The 16,487-nt window shown below is 44.8% G+C and overlaps 1 protein-coding gene across 4 annotated transcripts in view; it reads left to right on the top strand.

The window, feature by feature from the left end:
• Window positions 1-16,487, top strand: part of STOX2 (storkhead box 2) — a 145,371-nt gene that overhangs the window by 107,511 nt on the left and 21,373 nt on the right. The window contains exon 1 of one of the 4 annotated variants that reach the window (XM_017674804.3): window positions 1,728-4,985. The exons of the other annotated variants lie outside the window; for them this stretch is intronic. Within the exon in view, the coding sequence (XP_017530293.3) occupies window positions 4,961-4,985 (25 nt within the window). The 5' untranslated portion in view covers window positions 1,728-4,960. Of the gene's footprint in view, window positions 1-1,727; window positions 4,986-16,487 lie in introns of those variants that run through there. 4 annotated transcript variants of the gene reach the window in all.

The following is a 16,487-nucleotide window of genomic DNA, read 5'->3' as shown; positions in this document are numbered from 1 at the left end:
TTGCAAAGAGGGGAGAATCTCAGCATTGCAGACTTCTGTGCGGTGATGGAGGCGGAGAGGTCCCCAGGAGAGGCAGCAGCTGACTGTGCTGGCAACAGAGCTTCCCTCGAATGAGCACTGTAAGCTTATAAACACTCGTGTTGGGAGCATGGAGGGTTTGTGTAGGGGTAATGCTGCTCAGGGAGACTTACTAACAGCTGTAACAAGTGACAGGAGAAATCTCTTGCAAATAGAAGGTGGGTCATTGTCTTACCCATTTCAAGACTGTTCTTAATCTGATCTTGGGCCATCCTTCTTGCCCTGTCTCCCTCTACTCCCTGGAATGAGCCCACAGCCCCAGGCAGGCCTGTCTCGTGCCCCCCGGCACCGCCCCACTCCCATCATACCTCTGTTCTTTGGTTCATACTTCCTCACTCCAGTTCATTCATGCATTCATTCATTCAGTGCAGATTATTAAGTGCCTGTCATTGGCTACGCATTCTTCAAGGACGCACCTGTAAAAGCAAAGCATGGAAAAATCCCTCCCTTCATGGAGCCCATGTTCTAATACACAGCATGCCCTTCCTGTTACCTCTCACCTCTCCAGATTTTAGGGTAAGTTTGCCTTTCCGTCGAAGTCATTCCCTCTGCTTGGGCCTAGGTTCTTCACTCCTAAATTCTTAGAGGCGCCTGTTACCTGTCCTGCCCCCACTCTTGGACAGACACTGTTTTGTATTCTTTGCACTTTTTCAGTGTGAATATCTCAATCTCCTTAAGCTTCTTGAGAGCAGGCCCGTGTCATTTGTTCATAAAGAAGCTTTCGTACCAGTGCACATATCCTGCATCACACTCTCTTAAACATGTTTCAATTCCCATACTCAACCCAGGACTTGCCACTAGGCACCCAATAAATATTTTTAACTGATTTAAAGGTATTTATTGCTCTCTGCTTTATCACGTACAGTAGCTCTAAGACTGCTGTACCATTTAGTCATCAAAGCGTTTTTTAAGATCCTGCGTGACTTGCAGTCGCTCGGCGGTGATACCGTTTCATCCTGTGCCATGGAGCCAGCCGTGTGCCAAGCACAGCCTCTGCCCACACCTCATCAGTGCAAACCACCTCCGCCATGCTCTCTGTGTGCTGGCTGTAATCTGCACTGTAACACTGAAGCATCGCTAAAGGGAACAAGAGGCACTGGGCAGAGGGTGGCAGGAAGAGGACTGTTAGTTACGCTGTGGTCGATTCTTGAGCGCACCTGTCCGTCAGAAACTGGCTTCTAAAATATGAGAGGGACTTTTTCTCCTTTATTTCTGAATCGAGGCTAGTGGGTGTCCGTAAGAACGCACCTTGTCATCAACAGAGCTGCGGAACGAACACACGGCTCTGGCTTTCACTGATCAGTCGCACTCCTTTGCGTAGTCATTCAGAACAGTCCGCCGACTGAGGCCAGGGCGCCAGCAGTCAGGGGTTGTAGCCCTGAGCAGAGAGGCCTTTGCCCCTAAAGGGACCCAGCCCCGTGGGCTTAATCTCTCAAAGTGAATTGGCTTCAGTTTAAATGGAAAAATAGAGGTCCAAGTTTTGTTACAGGAAATTTTATTTCCAGTGGTCATTTTACCATAATAGTTGAGAGTATGTGTATGTGTGGTGGTTAGAAAGCAGATTCTGGGGCCCCCTGCTTACCAGCCGTGGGAACTTGAGGAAGGCAGTTAATCTGTTTTTGAAATGCAGTAATGATAGTACTTAACCTTACTGGGTCCTTGGAAAGCTTGGATGAGTTTCTATACATGGGCATATGAAGCCCATATAGATGGAAACATATATGTTTGGGTATTACAAAATTTGAATATGTTTTTGTAATTTTCCATCCTTTCTGTTTGAGTGTTTTTTTTCTCTCTATCCACTTATTTAACATCCTAGAGGAAACTTGAATTTTCAACAGTCAACAGGTCGTCCAGTGACCTAGAGCTTCCTCTGAGGCTCTTCAATTACCAGGGCTAAAGGTACCTCTGTTTAGCTCTTACTGTTGAATGCATTTGTTTATAGCTGTATCATTGCATCCTGAAAATACAGGCGTTTACTCTGCATACTTTCTGACCTTTTGGTGATTAGATTCTGCCTGACAGGAATGGGCCAGATTAGGTGGATTTAGGTGGATTTATGACTAATGCCACAGCTGTACTCAGTAAAGGTGAGCTGTCTTGGTAGGAGCCCTGTTGCTGTAGGAAACCATGGGGTGGTCTGTGTCATGGGTGAGAACATACATAGCAAAGCAAATGAGAAGAAATAACACATTGGAAGGGAAAATCAAGACCGAAGCATTTCCAGTAAAACATATAAGGCATATTTGATGAGGTTTTCTTTTTTTCAAGTGCATAAACGAGACCTGATTTAACAGCCATTGATGTGAAAAAGTTCTCTGGCAGGTTGGCCGTGTGGCGCAATAGCCAGGAACCTACTGCTCTCCTGGACCATGTGAATGCAGAGTCCAGAGCAAGGGAAGTTGATGGCGAGAACACAGCAGGAGTATATTTGGTCCATCATGCCACATTTTAAGAGGGAAATTGGTAGGGGAGCAGAGAGGGAAACCGTAAGGGCAGAGGATTCATGTCTGACGGTTGAAGGCGCTGAAGAAACTTTATTTGATAATGTTGCAGGCAAAGATATCAGTTGGTCAATAAATAGCATGTGGTATGCATGCTTACTAAGTGTCCCAAAGCACGGGCAGCTGGACAAGAGATGATTCGGAATACAGGGACAGGGTTATTTGTAGGTATTGGATGAGTTACTGGGCAGGAGAGGGTTATAAGTGTTTCATCCTTCTGAGGGCAGAATGGGGATCGCTGTGTGGGTTACGGGACTCAGCGCCAGGTCAGAGGGCCTGCCCCAGAGGGCTCCTGCTGGCTTGCATGAGGCCCGAGCTCTGGAGCAAGAGGTCCTGGAAGACACGTTACATCACAGGAGTTCAGAGCAGATATGATTGTGGTGGGATGGTAGCCTGGGGATCCTTCAACCTCAGAGATGTGGGATCATCTTGAAATCCATTACATTTTTGCGCTTCCCAGCTCTGGCTGCATCCTATACTTTGCATTCACTGTAGGTAGCTGTGTGCTTATGAGGATGCGCTGTATTCATTCAGGCTGTGCAAATATCCTCTGCTACCCAAATCCGTGTTGTTTCTGAATATGGGATAAGTTAACAGTACCTGTTGGGTTCCCGAGTGGCGATAGTGACAGGTGCATGCTTTGGTACTATTTTCTTGGGGGAGTTTGGGCTGTATTATTACTAATACAACAGACTTCATTTCTTTGTTGATTATTCTTTTCCTCTTGGGCTCCATTTTTCTCTGGTTTTAATGTGATTGCTGATAATCCTGTCATCCTTTCCTTTCTCCCAATCCCCACCTCCTTTCCTCTTGAGATTTTAGGTGGTGCTTCTTGTCCTTTAAGTAGCGATGAATCGTTTTCTCTGTGGTTCTGCTGAAGTAAGTCCCTCTGTGAATATGTGTGTCTATGCATATGTGTAAATAGTGTAAGGACATGTGCATGTGCATGAGTTAGTCTGTGTGGGACCAGTCATGAGCGTGGTGGGATACAAATAGTGCAGTGGAAGGGATGTCTTCACACAGATATGGAATCGATTTCTTGCCTTCCTGAGCTTAGACACAGAGATTTTTAAAAATACAGAGGAAGCAGCAATATAAAAAATCCTATGACTCATGCCACTGCGTGCAGTGGCAGTTGGGTGGTGAGCTCAGGAGAAGCTCACGCTGAGCAGAGTCCCTGACACAGTGACCTCATTCCCAGTGCCGCCTTTATCACGGCAGCAGGGGCTGCGCTGGCTCGCAGGCTTTGCTGCAAGCCTGCCGGCTGCGTGTCAGGAAGGATGAGACCCAGGCTTGCAAGGACTTGCACGGCACCTGGAATTCATGACAAATAGCTCTCTGCAGCTAAACTTTGATCCCAGGTACGTAGAACCGCCTGTTACACACAGGAGCTGTACTCAGTTCCTGTACTCTTCATCCTTCATCGAAGAGAAAAGCCAGCCTTAAAAAAAAAGGGGAAAGAAAAAGAAAAAAGGAAAGAAAGAAAAGAGAGAATATGTCAGGTTTATAATTATGGACTGGTGAGTATATGATGCTAGATCAATTTTAATGTGTGTGTTTTCTTCAAGCACCCGGAGGTATGTGCCCTTTTTCCTGAGTTAAGGATGAAAAAATGAGAGTTGGTGCTACTGCACGGGAGGGAGCCAGGCCCCTTGGAGAGGAGGAGGTGGCCCTTGCACCCTGGACCCCAGGCAGGGGTCTGCTCCCAGCCCCAGCTTTCCGCACTGCACAGACAGGAGGCTGCAGACAGCCAGAGGCTGGAGCTCTTCTTGGCGCGACGACTCATTTCAGAGCACAAAGGATTCTGGGCAGGGTAGTGACAACTCAAGTTGGCTGCTCCGTCCTTCTGACTTCACTTTGCAGAGAAGGAGGCAGCAAAGGGGACAGTGCAGATTCCCGAGGCACTGCGGTGGGATGTGGGCTCAGTGCTGGTCGCTGTGACACATGGGGTAGGCATGGGCCAGGATTCCAGCTGCTCCGTGCAAACAGGATAAAAGAATGGCAAAGAGGATTGTGTTTTCTCCCAAAATCATTACAACCAGCAAAGTATGTTTACAAAGCCTTGTGAAGGTGCTTCTCTGCCAGTTTTGAACTGAATTGACACCAGTATCTCAAGCCCTGAATTATAAGAATTGCTGAGAGTTCTGGAACTCATTTTTTAAAATAGATCTATGAAGGTAAAATACCAGATTCCTCTTGGGTTCCACGTGCGCTCAGTAGCCAACCTGAAACGTTTGCTTAGGATATTATTACTCAGAAGTTTACTCTTTCTTCTTATTCCAGATTGTAGGATGTCCATTTCTGTCACTGGCCCCTTTTTGTGTCTGGATGCAGCCCCCTAGCATGCACCAGGCTTCAGTGTCAGAGCTGCCTGGGGAATGGAGCCAGTCTGGAAAGGGTCAGGTAGGTTTCCCCAGTTTTTCTTCCGTATGAAGAAATATGGTCAAGTGTCTGCAACCCCTTCGATAAAGGCGCACTGTCCCCTCAAAATGGTCCTGTTGCTCTAATCCCCCCACAGCCTCAATTTTAGGCAGTGCCCGATGTGGGCGGCCCACCAGATGCGACCTCACCATCATGATTCATCCCAGAGCGTCACATCAGAACTGAGAAGTCAGACAGCTGTTGGATTCGCAAATGGGAGATAATTAAACTGCTTCAGATTTCCATCAGCTGTAGTATCTCTTTCACTCCTTCGATGGAGCCATCCAGTAAATATTATTTGAAATTTTTCCTTCTCAGTTAATACAGGCCCTGAAGTTTGGTGTGCTGTTTGGCCTGTTAACCTACACGCAATGCACTAGAATCCAAGAAAACCTGATTTATATGCTCAGGGACCGTTTCCAACACTAACATCAGATCGAGGTTGCTATTAAGTCCTCAGGCAATGAGCATATTTCAGCATGGTGTGCTTTAGGATCCAGATGATCACAGAGCTGTTTTTTTCCAACATCCCTGCGCTTTTCATACAAAAGCTTTTTTTTTTAGTAAGATGGTAAAATTTGGTCCTCAAAAGTATAATACCTGCTACGTTTCTGAAGTGATTTTTGGCAAATGTGAAAGCCTGGTTTTACCACTTCATCCCATGGATAGTTTTAGCACTTTTTTATTACAGATATTTCTGAGAGTGTTAAATCCCTTATGTAACATATAATAGTAATTAGAACATTTTACAATAGGGCAAACTATATATTGGATAGGCATCTCTTTTCTCTGCTGTCACATCCATTCCCATACTCACTCTCTGACCGAAGCAAAATATGTTTCCTTTCTTCATTGTCTAAGATGTCTCTTCCTTGTCTGCAGCTTTGATCCCACTTTTTAAAGTCTCCCTCCCACATAAAGCTTCCACTGATTACCCAACAGAAGGTCATGTCTTTGTCTGATTGTAGAATTAATTTCTCTCTAAAGATAGATAAAGATAGTTATAATTATATATTCATAAATTCCAATTGTAGGATCAATTTGCTAGTCATTCATGTATTTTCTTGTTCTCTCTCTTCTAAGGATGTCTTAAACATTAATTTGAATGTGTTATAACTGCTTGTATTTTCCTATGTTCATATCATGCTTTCCCACCTAAATCATGAGCTCATTGTAGACAAGGATCAAGATTTTTGCCTTTTTTCTACAATTCACATCTCCTAGCAGCTCCCTACACATGGCAACCAGTCAGTATTTAGTTGGTTAAGAAGAGAGGCAGTTAAAAAAGCATTAATTTGTCATAAAGGGTGAGAATAATGTGTTGTGATCCTTTTGGGAATCTTAGGGGTAGATTAATGCTCGGGTGGACCTCATGTAACTCTGGAAATGAGGCTTGTTCTTACCTTCCACATGGTTACAAACAGTGCCTGCCACTGCTTGTACAGGATTGTTATTGTTAAGGACAAATGTGGAAGTGTGGCCCTTAAATATGGACACTGGTTATGGTTTACTTGATTAGGGAGAGGAATATTCTTGGACAAGCCATCCTTAAGTAAGGGGTATGCTGACTTCTGAAAGTGTGTGTGTGAAAGTCATTTTTTGAATCCTGCGGGACATTTTCCTTAGGAGAGAGAACCATACTGGCTATTTGCATCCCTGGTTCCATCAGAAATTGTTTAACTCTGAATATCACTGATCTTTAGTACTAAAAGTAATTAACTAAGCGCTGAATTTCCTTCCCTTTCTTAGGCAAAATATTGGCCTGGCCAAAATTTTGCAATAGGCCAGACTTCTGTGATGTCCTTACAACTCAATCCATCCCATTCTCATCTTCTGGTGTCCTTATCTCTCCAAAGTTCCTGGGCAAAGCATGTTTCCTATTTCCTTTTGGACAAATCTCTCCCAGCCCAGAAATATATCCTGAACTTAAATAGCTTAAGTTTTCTGCCTCCTAGTCAAAAGATTCTGTTCACTCAGGGCACATGCTCACAGGGACGAATCAAGAGGTAAACAACCTGAGTAAACTGATTCATATTAGAGTAAGAAAGACTATTGTCCTCTTAGCCTTCCCATAGACATCTCAGGGTTTGGTTTTTTTTTTTAAGGCTTCTTTTTAGGACTAAATTATTTTCCTACTGGTAGAAGTTCCAACACCCTAAAAGAGGAAATTGAATAAATTTAGATAGGCTAGGGGAAGGATAATTTAATACCAACTCCTACTTATTAAATATTTATTACATCTCAGGAACAGTGCATGTACTATCTCGTTTAATCCTGTCAGCAACCCTATAAGGTGAACATCACTCTGTGAACTTTGCAAAATAAAAAAATGGAGCCTCAGAAAATTAAATAATTTTCTCCAAGTCTCACAACTAATGAGGAACAGAACCGGCTCTGAACCTAAAGTTTTGGTTACAAAGTCCGCGGCCTCTGGCCAATCTTGTAATGCCAGACTTTGGAGAGAGAAGTTACCCCGTGGCAGTGAGTAGGGAGTTCTCTCTGGGTGTCTCTTCTGGCTGTCTGAAGTCTTTCATCCTGTCTATTCTTATGTTGTTCTTTCACAACGCCCTCGTGACTGGTGGAAGGGGTGGTAGGTGTTCGGTTGCTGGGAGTTGGCAGCCATCATTCAGTATGATTTTCTTGTAATTTGGAAACTCTTTCTCCTCCCTCTCTCTCTCTCTAGAGTACTCTCTAGTACTCTCTAGTACTCTCTAGAGAGAGAGAGAGAGAGAGAGAGAGAGAGAGAGAGCACCATACACGCACACACACACACACACACACACACACACATATATACTTATTTATTTGTATAAATATAAACTAATTAGATCTTCTACTGCAAGTGTATTTTACAGAAATCAGGCACAGTATAGTTGTGATACTGAACTGATGAAGCAAAGACTACAAAGGTTGGGAAACAGCTATGGTGATTCAAACTTATAAAGAGTAGAAGAGAATGACGCTGGAGATTTTAGACTGATGTATTAAACTGTAGTTGAGAAAACTCATCAAGGGAAATTGGAGCATCTAAAATGTCTCTGCTGTCTGGCAGGTTTCTCATAGAGGATGGAGATGGGAAGAGAAGTCACGATGGCTTCAAGTGGGAATTTAGGTTCTGCCCTACATGGCGCACTTACAATAAAGAACAGGAAGACGCTCTATTACACAGGACTCTCGTTAGCCGGGTCCTTAACAGAATCGTATGACATCTGAGAGATCATATTAATTGTTGTCAGCTGGGACTGGTATTTCATCGTGATTTTATCCCTTAATTTGTGGCCTTGACTCAGCCCTGGCTAGGGACTACAGAGCAAGGTGGCAGCTGTGACGGAAACATCGTGGCAGTGAGCTGGGTCTTACCTTGCCTCCCTATGTGTGTGGCACCTGTCTATTCAGCAGACATTTGAGTGCCTGCCATGTGACTAGTACTCTGCTAGGTGTTATTCCATAGTGCCTAACATGCACCACCCTTGGCTTATAATGTGGAGCTTTAGCAAAGGTCTGAATTACTGAAACATAGAATTAGCCTAGCAGTTTATATTTCCATCCTAACGTTTTGGCGACAAGTCTATTGCAAGAGCAGAACGGTCTAGAAATGTTAGATGTGTATAGTGCGAGAGATGTCAGCAAGCATCTCTGGTGTTCTCATCCATCACTGCTTGCCCTTTTCCAGCTGATTTTCCCCCCTTTCTGGCTTTTCTGTCTCGTCTATCTCTGCTTATCCTATGATAATTTTTTATCAGTAGTCAAATCTCACTAACAAGATGATAGATAATAAGATCAATGGAAGCTTGTTGACTGGAGCTGATAACGGGTTTCTTCTGTAAACCAGTGAACCGATTGATTTAGCATTACACCTAGCTGCACCTGTCTGTATTAGACGGACTGCTAAGCAGAAAGATTAAGGGAATGTAGCAGACATTCACCTATTTGTGTGTGTGGGGGAGTGTGCATGCACATGCATGTGCCATGTGCCCCAATGACTGCTCACGTTTAACTGGATTGTCACGAGAAGTTTCTTACTAAGTCATAGCTAATAAACACCATTCACTTCATTATTATTAATGGGAGCTCTTATCTATTAATTTAGTTCAACAGTTCTCTGTTGAATTAAAACAATTTATCCAAATAATAGCTTAGAAATTGGACCTTGTTTAAAAGACCCAACAAGTGTTGACGTAAAGCACTAAGAAACTTCAGAAAAGCTGTGATGGAACTTTTTAACGCTCTAAAATTCCTTTCTTAAAATGTCTCCTGCCATCAACTATTGCAAGGAAGACCCAGCCTTAAATTTCTACAATCAGTGGCATATAAACCCAATGTACAGTAAACTGATAAAAGTGCCTTTTCCAATGCCAGTTTCCTATTAAATTTCAAATACAAGCATTTGAAAGTCAAGTTGGGTAGTTTGGCTTCAAAGAAATGTTGCTTAAAATGTAGCAGCATGTGAGTTAATGGGAGCTGTACACTCCGCCCTCCGTAGGGGTGGTGGGGACATCCAGAGACGATGGGAAGGGAATACGTGTTTTGGTAGAGCAGCTTTTTAAAAGATACTGTAGTACACCATCTGCTTAAAGAACTGAGCAACATTCCTATGTAAAACTGGGGCTAATAAATTGAACTAAATAGTAAGACACAAGATTTGCCTGATGCTTTATGTCAGAAAAGTTCACTGAACCTCAGAAAGCTTATGGTTTCCCCAGGCCCAAGGGTATTTAAGATAAAACTTGGCACATTAGTAGTTCCAGGAATTGTTTATAGAAAGAATAGAGCCATATTGCCGTTGTGCCCACTGTATATTTTACAGGCATGTTTGACCGTTTTTATGAGTCACAGTGTCTACTGCATGTGGTAATTTTATTGGCATCTATAATTTTAACTTTAGTGTTAATTTTGGCAGCACAGAGAACAGAAACAGGCACGCTTTGGTCCAGAGGAGTGAAGCCGAGCAAGGCTTTGAATTAGAAAGAGTAAATTATGAAGACTTTATTACAAGGGGAAAAAAATTAACAGCCAATATATTTCACTATTCTTTTTAAAATTAAAGCCTACTTTTTCAGATTGGATGAGCATTAAAACAGTTTCTCCAGCAAGATGGAAATAGAACTAGACACGAGTTCTGTATTATGTTTTACACCAGAACTCTGCTGCATTGATACAGAATTACAGAATCCGAGAGCCTGAAGAAATCTTAGTAATCATTTCATCCAGACCCTCATTTTACAGACGAGGAAACAAACGCAGGGTGGTGATTGGATTTTGTTATAAGAAACAGGGTACTTGGCCAAAATATCTCCCGAATGCCTTTTTTATTGGGAATTTCCCAGTTATACACTAGCACGTTTTCAGAACTGCATTTGTATTAGCTGACTCTGGTATGTGAATTTCACTAGGGTCAAAGGTGCATCTTCAATCCAGGTGATGGATTAAATCGACATTTACCTTGAAAAATAGTATTTGAAGATAAACAGAAAAATTCAAACAAAATACTGCTGCTTGAAAAAAAAAAAGGTTATTTAAAGAAGGCTAACATAGAAGATGGACATTGGGGTACTTTCAAGTTGTAGTTTATTACGATGTTCACCTGGAAAAATGAGGACTTTTCTTATACAGTTGTATGAAGATGAGTACTTCTGAGATGAAAGAAAGATTTACATTTGCTTTCCTAGTAGTTATCTTCTGGAAAGTTAGGGATGTCATCTGGGAAAGGATAAACACAAGTTGCCATCAAAGTCACGTCTTCTTAAGAGTCGTGTTGTCTGCCCTTCGTATGTGAAGGGTGGGAGGAGCAGAGAACCTAAACTGGTGACTGGGGAAAAAATGGCATTTATAAAGGACAGAGCCTTATTACAGTACTTTTTCCTCTCTCTCTTTTTTTTCTTTGGCCCACAAATAAAACCAAGATAGGAATGATTTTTGCAGTTTGAGTGCCTAAAGGTATCAGATACGTAATAGGCACTCAAATATATTTCTTGAAAAGATGAATTTTGTGAGGGAGGATTTTTTGAAATGCTTCCAACTAAAATCACTGGCCAAAAGTTGGAAGGGGTTTAAATAGTAAAAAGGTATGTTCACGATAAAGGTAACAAACTACAGACCGTAGAAGACAGAGAACGTCCACCTCTGCATGATCTCTGCCTGTAGTCCCTGACCCTCCTGGGCAATTTCCTGGACGATGATAATCGTCACCAGCTTATTTTCCAGTTAAACGAGTGTGATTTTCTGACACAAAGATGTCATGTAATTCCTGAGTCCAAACACGTGCCCTGTCAGTATTGAGAGTAATATCCAAGCCTTCTGGTCAACCAGGATCTGCCTCCTCCTCTCCGTCTCCCTACCTGGCTGTGCCAGAACATTCCCCAGCACCCCACACCCAGCATGCTGGCCTCCCGCTCCCGCGGGCAGTCTGCCGCCTCCTGGGCAGGGTCTCCATCCTCCACTTCCCACCCCGCCACCGGGCACATGTATGCTTCTCTGCTCACTAGTACCTTAAGTGACAGCAGTGTCCACATGTCACTGAGATATTTAAAATGTAATGTGAAGTGCTCTTAAAATCAAAGAAGTTTCCTTACAATTGTCATCTTTTCATGTCTTCTCACATTTTAAATTTACTTAACAGAAACTGAGTGAATGCTTATTCTGTCCAAGGCGCTGTGCTTGGTTTGGTCTGAATTGTCCTGGATTTGAGAAATGCTCCCTGAGGGCTGTACCTAAATGGATACTCAGAAGAAAGTAAAGCTAAAATGAAACCGATTTACCCCTTCTTTCTAGAACAGTAGGACCGAATTACAGCAGTTCAGGAAGAACTCGGTAGCCTACAAACAAGCTGTGAGCTTTCAGAGCAGCTGTCATTATGAATGTGTTCCCAACCAATTCTGACAATGAGGTGTCCATCCTGTAAATTATAGACAAGTAACAGTTCACAGTTGATGCAAAATGTCATTTTGTAGACTCTGGTGACCCAACAGTATTTTAGCAATACACACATTCTCTTGTTTTCTTCTTTGATCACAAATACGGTCCAGTGGTTGGAAGAATTTTCTAGTAGCTGATGCTACGAATGAACCGTTTGGCTCATTAAACTGATCTGATATAAGATCCTCAGAAAATCATGGTAAGCTTGAATAATGTGTTATGCTATCTTGAGAGATACCATGATTCCTTCAATATAGATCTTAAATGCATATCCTAAACCTCACTTAATATGTAGCTTTTCCTGTGGTAACTGCTGTTTGGTAGACTGTTTATGAAATTAACAGAGAGAGTCTTAGAAATTGTGTGGTTAAGTATAGTTGGTGTCTTATTAGGTTTTTTTTTTTTTTTTGCTTGTTTTACAATTATTTAGCAAAATATGTGAGTGAAATGACAGTTTTAATACCCTGAGAAGTTCCTTGGGTTATAATGCTGTAAAGGGGTGTATTCATTAATTCACCAAACGTTTACTGGGTGTCTGGTGTAAGCTGTGCATTATTCTGGGCACTGGGATGTAGTAGGAATGTGGTGTTCATGTTTTTTTCTGTCGTGGAGCTTACACTCTGGTGGGTGAGGCAGACTGTAACCAGGACTCGTGAACACACATGCACACATTAAGAGAGTGAAGACAGTAACTTGGTAGGATTCTGGTACCAATTCCAATGCTTGTGTGATTTTTTCCCCACTACCAAACTGTTTTCTGACACCAGCTGGATATCCTACAATTCAGCTCAATTCTGATACCATCTACTCAGAGATGGCATCAGGTCCCACAGGCTGAGGGCTCAGCCCTACAGGAGTGCCCCCCGACCCCCGAAGCCAATCAAAAGCCCAGGTTGTCACCTGCGCTTCTCGCCCACTGGCTGTAGATCAGAGGGTCCCACAACCCCCTCCTCACGTTCAATTAATTTGCTATGGCAGTTTGCAGAACCCAGAGAATCATTTTCTTACTAGAGTGCTGGTTTATTATAGAAGGACAGGACTCAGGAACAGCCGGTGGAAGAGGGTTGGGGGAAGGGCTCGAAGCTCACATGCCCTCTCCAGGTCTGACACTCTCCCTGATTCTCCACGTGTTCACCAACCCAGAAGCTCTCCTTTGGGTTTTTATGGAGGCCTCATTACATCGCATGGTGGATTAAATCACTGGCTACTGGTGATTGATTCAACCTCCAGCCCCTCTCCCCTCGCCAGAGGTTGGGGGTGGGACTGAAAGTTCCAACCCTTCAATCACGTGGTTGGTTCCCCTGGCAACCAGCCCCATCCTTAGGGCAGGTCCAAGAGTCCCCTTGCCGACCTAACACAAGACACTTTAGTCTTTCTCTTCACTTAGGAAATCCCAGGGGTCTCAGGAGCTCTGTGCCAGCAACAGGAATGGAGACCAAACACCTATTTCTTAGTGTAAATCACAATACCACCCTTGGTAACATGAGAGAGTGCCCTGTGCTGGTGGAAGAGCCTTAGATCAGGTGGTCAGGGCAGGACCCCCCAGGGGGACCCCCGTTTAAATTGAGACCCAAAGAGGGAGAAGGCCATACAGCAAAGGTCTGTGCAGGGAGCCTCCCAGGCAGGGGCTTGGCCAGTGCGAAGGCTCCAGGTGAAGGAAAAGCTTAGCATGTCCACAGGGCAGAGGAGGTGGTGGGCATGGCGCGGTGGGCGGTCGGAGGTGGTGCCGTGAGTGAGAAGAGGTGAACTGCGAAGAAGGACCCAAACAAGTCATTTCAGCTTAAAAGCGTTAAGGACAGGCATGGCCTAAACGAAGGTAGTTAATTTTGCTAATAGTCATTTCTCAGTCACAGAGAGCTCAAGGTCCCTGTCATCAATACAAAAATCAGGAATAGACCTGCATGAAAAAAAGTAGTATTTAGAATTTTTATATCTCTGATCTTCTGAGAAGTCCGTAATTTTGATAGGCAAATTGTAGAAGGTGTTAAACTCCCAAATGTTACACGAGTCTAGAGAGGGCCTGCCGTCGGCTGAGATCCCACCCTTTGCCAGCTGGTCCTACCTTCCTTTCCAAATGACTTTTAAAATCATTCTAGGTGACTTTGAGGTATGCGTGGCTAGGCTCGCAACTCAGTAAGAAACCAGACCTCACGGCCATCCTCCCCTCCTGTGGCTGGCAGAGGGAGAGGGCAGGAACCACAGAGGGGCAAGCTGAACGGTGTACAGGCACACCTCAAAGATTCTGAGGTCTAGGCCACCCCAGCAGTGCGAATACCACAGTGAAGACTAGTCACACGAGTATTTGGGCTTCTCAGTGCATGTAAACGTTATGTTTACACTGGACAGTAGTCTGTTAAATGTGCAATAACATGTCCAAAAAAAAGTACCTACCTTAATTAAGAAAACATTTCATTGCTAAAGGATGCTAACCGTCACCTAAGCTTCCAGCGAGCTGCAACCATCGATCACAGATCACTGTAACAAATAAAACAACAATGAGCAAGTTTGAAATATCGCAAGAATTACCAAAGTGTGACGCGGAGACGTGAAGTGAGCAAATGCTCTTGGAGAAGTGGCACCAATAGACTTGCACGAGACAGGGTTGCCACAAACCGTAAAAAATGCAGTATCTGTGAAGCGTAATGCAGCCCGGTAACTTGGGGTGTGCCTGTAGCTCCAGACCCCCACCTGTACCGCAGCTCGCCTCCGCCACCGGCTCGCCTTTTACGCAGTAGGCCTTAGACTAAAATGTTCATGAATGAAGGGTGGGTGCAGCAGCGTTTTGAAGATTCGCATACACTGTTCTGGCAGTAGCTCGCTTGCCCACCGAGATGGTCCCAGCCCAGCTTATTCTGTCATTTTTGAGTCACCGGTAGGAATTGAGCTTCGCTAACCAGTGGCTGAATCTCATGTCCCTGATATGTGTATGTGCAGGGATCGCCCAGAGGCCTCCTCTTCATGATGCAGAACCCAAGTCACCTAGAATGATTTTAAAAGTCATTTGGAAAGGAAGGTAGGACCAGCTGGCAAAGGGTGGGATCTCAGCCGACGGCAGGCCCTCTCTAGACTCGTGTAACATTTGGGAGTTTAACACCTTCTACAATTTGCCTATCAAAATTACGGACTTCTCAGAAGATCAGAGATATAAAAATTCTAAATACTACTTTTTTTCATGCAGGTCTATTCATGCAGGTCACTTCCTCTCCCGCACGCCCCAGAGCTCTGGGGGGTGTGCGCGGGGTCCTTCCTGGGCTCTGCTGGGGGTGGTCTCTGCTGGCCTTCCTCAGTTCTGCTCGGGTACTCCCGCCCCCTCTGGCCATTGGGAAAACTCTCCCTCTTCTCGTGCCCTTCTCATGGGGAGTGGAGTCCAGCAGGGCTGATAAGAGCCCTGGGTGAGGCAGGAGAGGGGAGCATTGAACTTGGCTGGGCTTGGGGGGTCCGGCTTCAACGTTTGACCTCCCTCAGGTGCCCCTGTTATACTCACAGCTCTCAGATGCTTTTCATTCCATGGACTGTCTAGTCCATCAGAGCAGGGTGCAGCTTCTTTCCCCACGGGCCCCCGGACTCCCATCAAACTAGGGCACGTGGCTGGGCGCAGCTGTCAGTGTCCTGGCAGTGAGGTGGCTGGGTGCCCCAGAGCACCCCAACACCTTCCAGGAAGGGTGTGCTGAAGCCACACGTTGCCCGAGTCTTGGCTCTGGTCAGCCGTGGTGGCTTATTACAAGAAGTCATGCTCAGGAAACAAAAAAGGAGAGATTATGTAAGTACATGTAGGAAATAGGCTAAGAAGCTCACAGATTCTCTACTCAGCTGATCACGTGCACCCTCTTTCTGCAGAGCCGGTGTCCCAGTGAAATCTTACAGAACCCCACAGTGAAATGGGGGTGTCAGGAGCAGACTTCCCTGCTCTCCACACCTCTCCTCCTGCTGGGATACCCCTGCCCCAAAATCCTTCCAGGGAATTCTAGGAATCCTGGGAACATGACTTAAAAATCACCATGCTATGACAAAGATCGCAGAAACCAAGACAGTTACTCTCATTGCACGTTGACGCCTCCGGAGGAGTCGCTGCCAGTCTCTCCTCCTCTGTTGGCTTTTCTAGTGGCAAACGTGCCTGAGGCCACAGCCCCTGTGGACAGTAATCTGTCCTCTCCTGCTCCTCTGTGTGGCCACCAGTGTCATCTTTCCAAAATCTACATCTGACTTTGTCATTCCTTAAATTCCCACTCGGGCTTAGCATCCCAGGTAGGATGAAGGCTTGGGCACTCAGCTCTTTCCTCATGGTTGTCCCTGTGCCCCTTTTTTGCTCATAGGCCCTGCCACACGGTGCCCCTCCTGCCACCAGGCTCACTCCTGCTAAAGCCCTCCCCGTCCCCGGAGGTGCGGCGCCACCCTCTCCTCTCCTCTCGGGTTTGTCTCTGCTTTCCCTGGTGCACTGTGATTTGGTCTACTTACCTGTCTCCTCCACATAAATGGAAACTCCTTGAGGGCTGAGATGTCACTTTCCCCAGCAGATCCCAAGGCCCCAGCAGATGCCTGATGCGGAAAGGGCCCTCACCATTTGAATGA

The sequence above is a fragment of the Manis javanica genome, chromosome 12 (assembly GCF_040802235.1).
Source record: "Manis javanica isolate MJ-LG chromosome 12, MJ_LKY, whole genome shotgun sequence".
NCBI lineage: Eukaryota > Metazoa > Chordata > Mammalia > Pholidota > Manidae > Manis > Manis javanica.
This window is presented reverse-complemented; position numbering and strand designations above follow the sequence as displayed.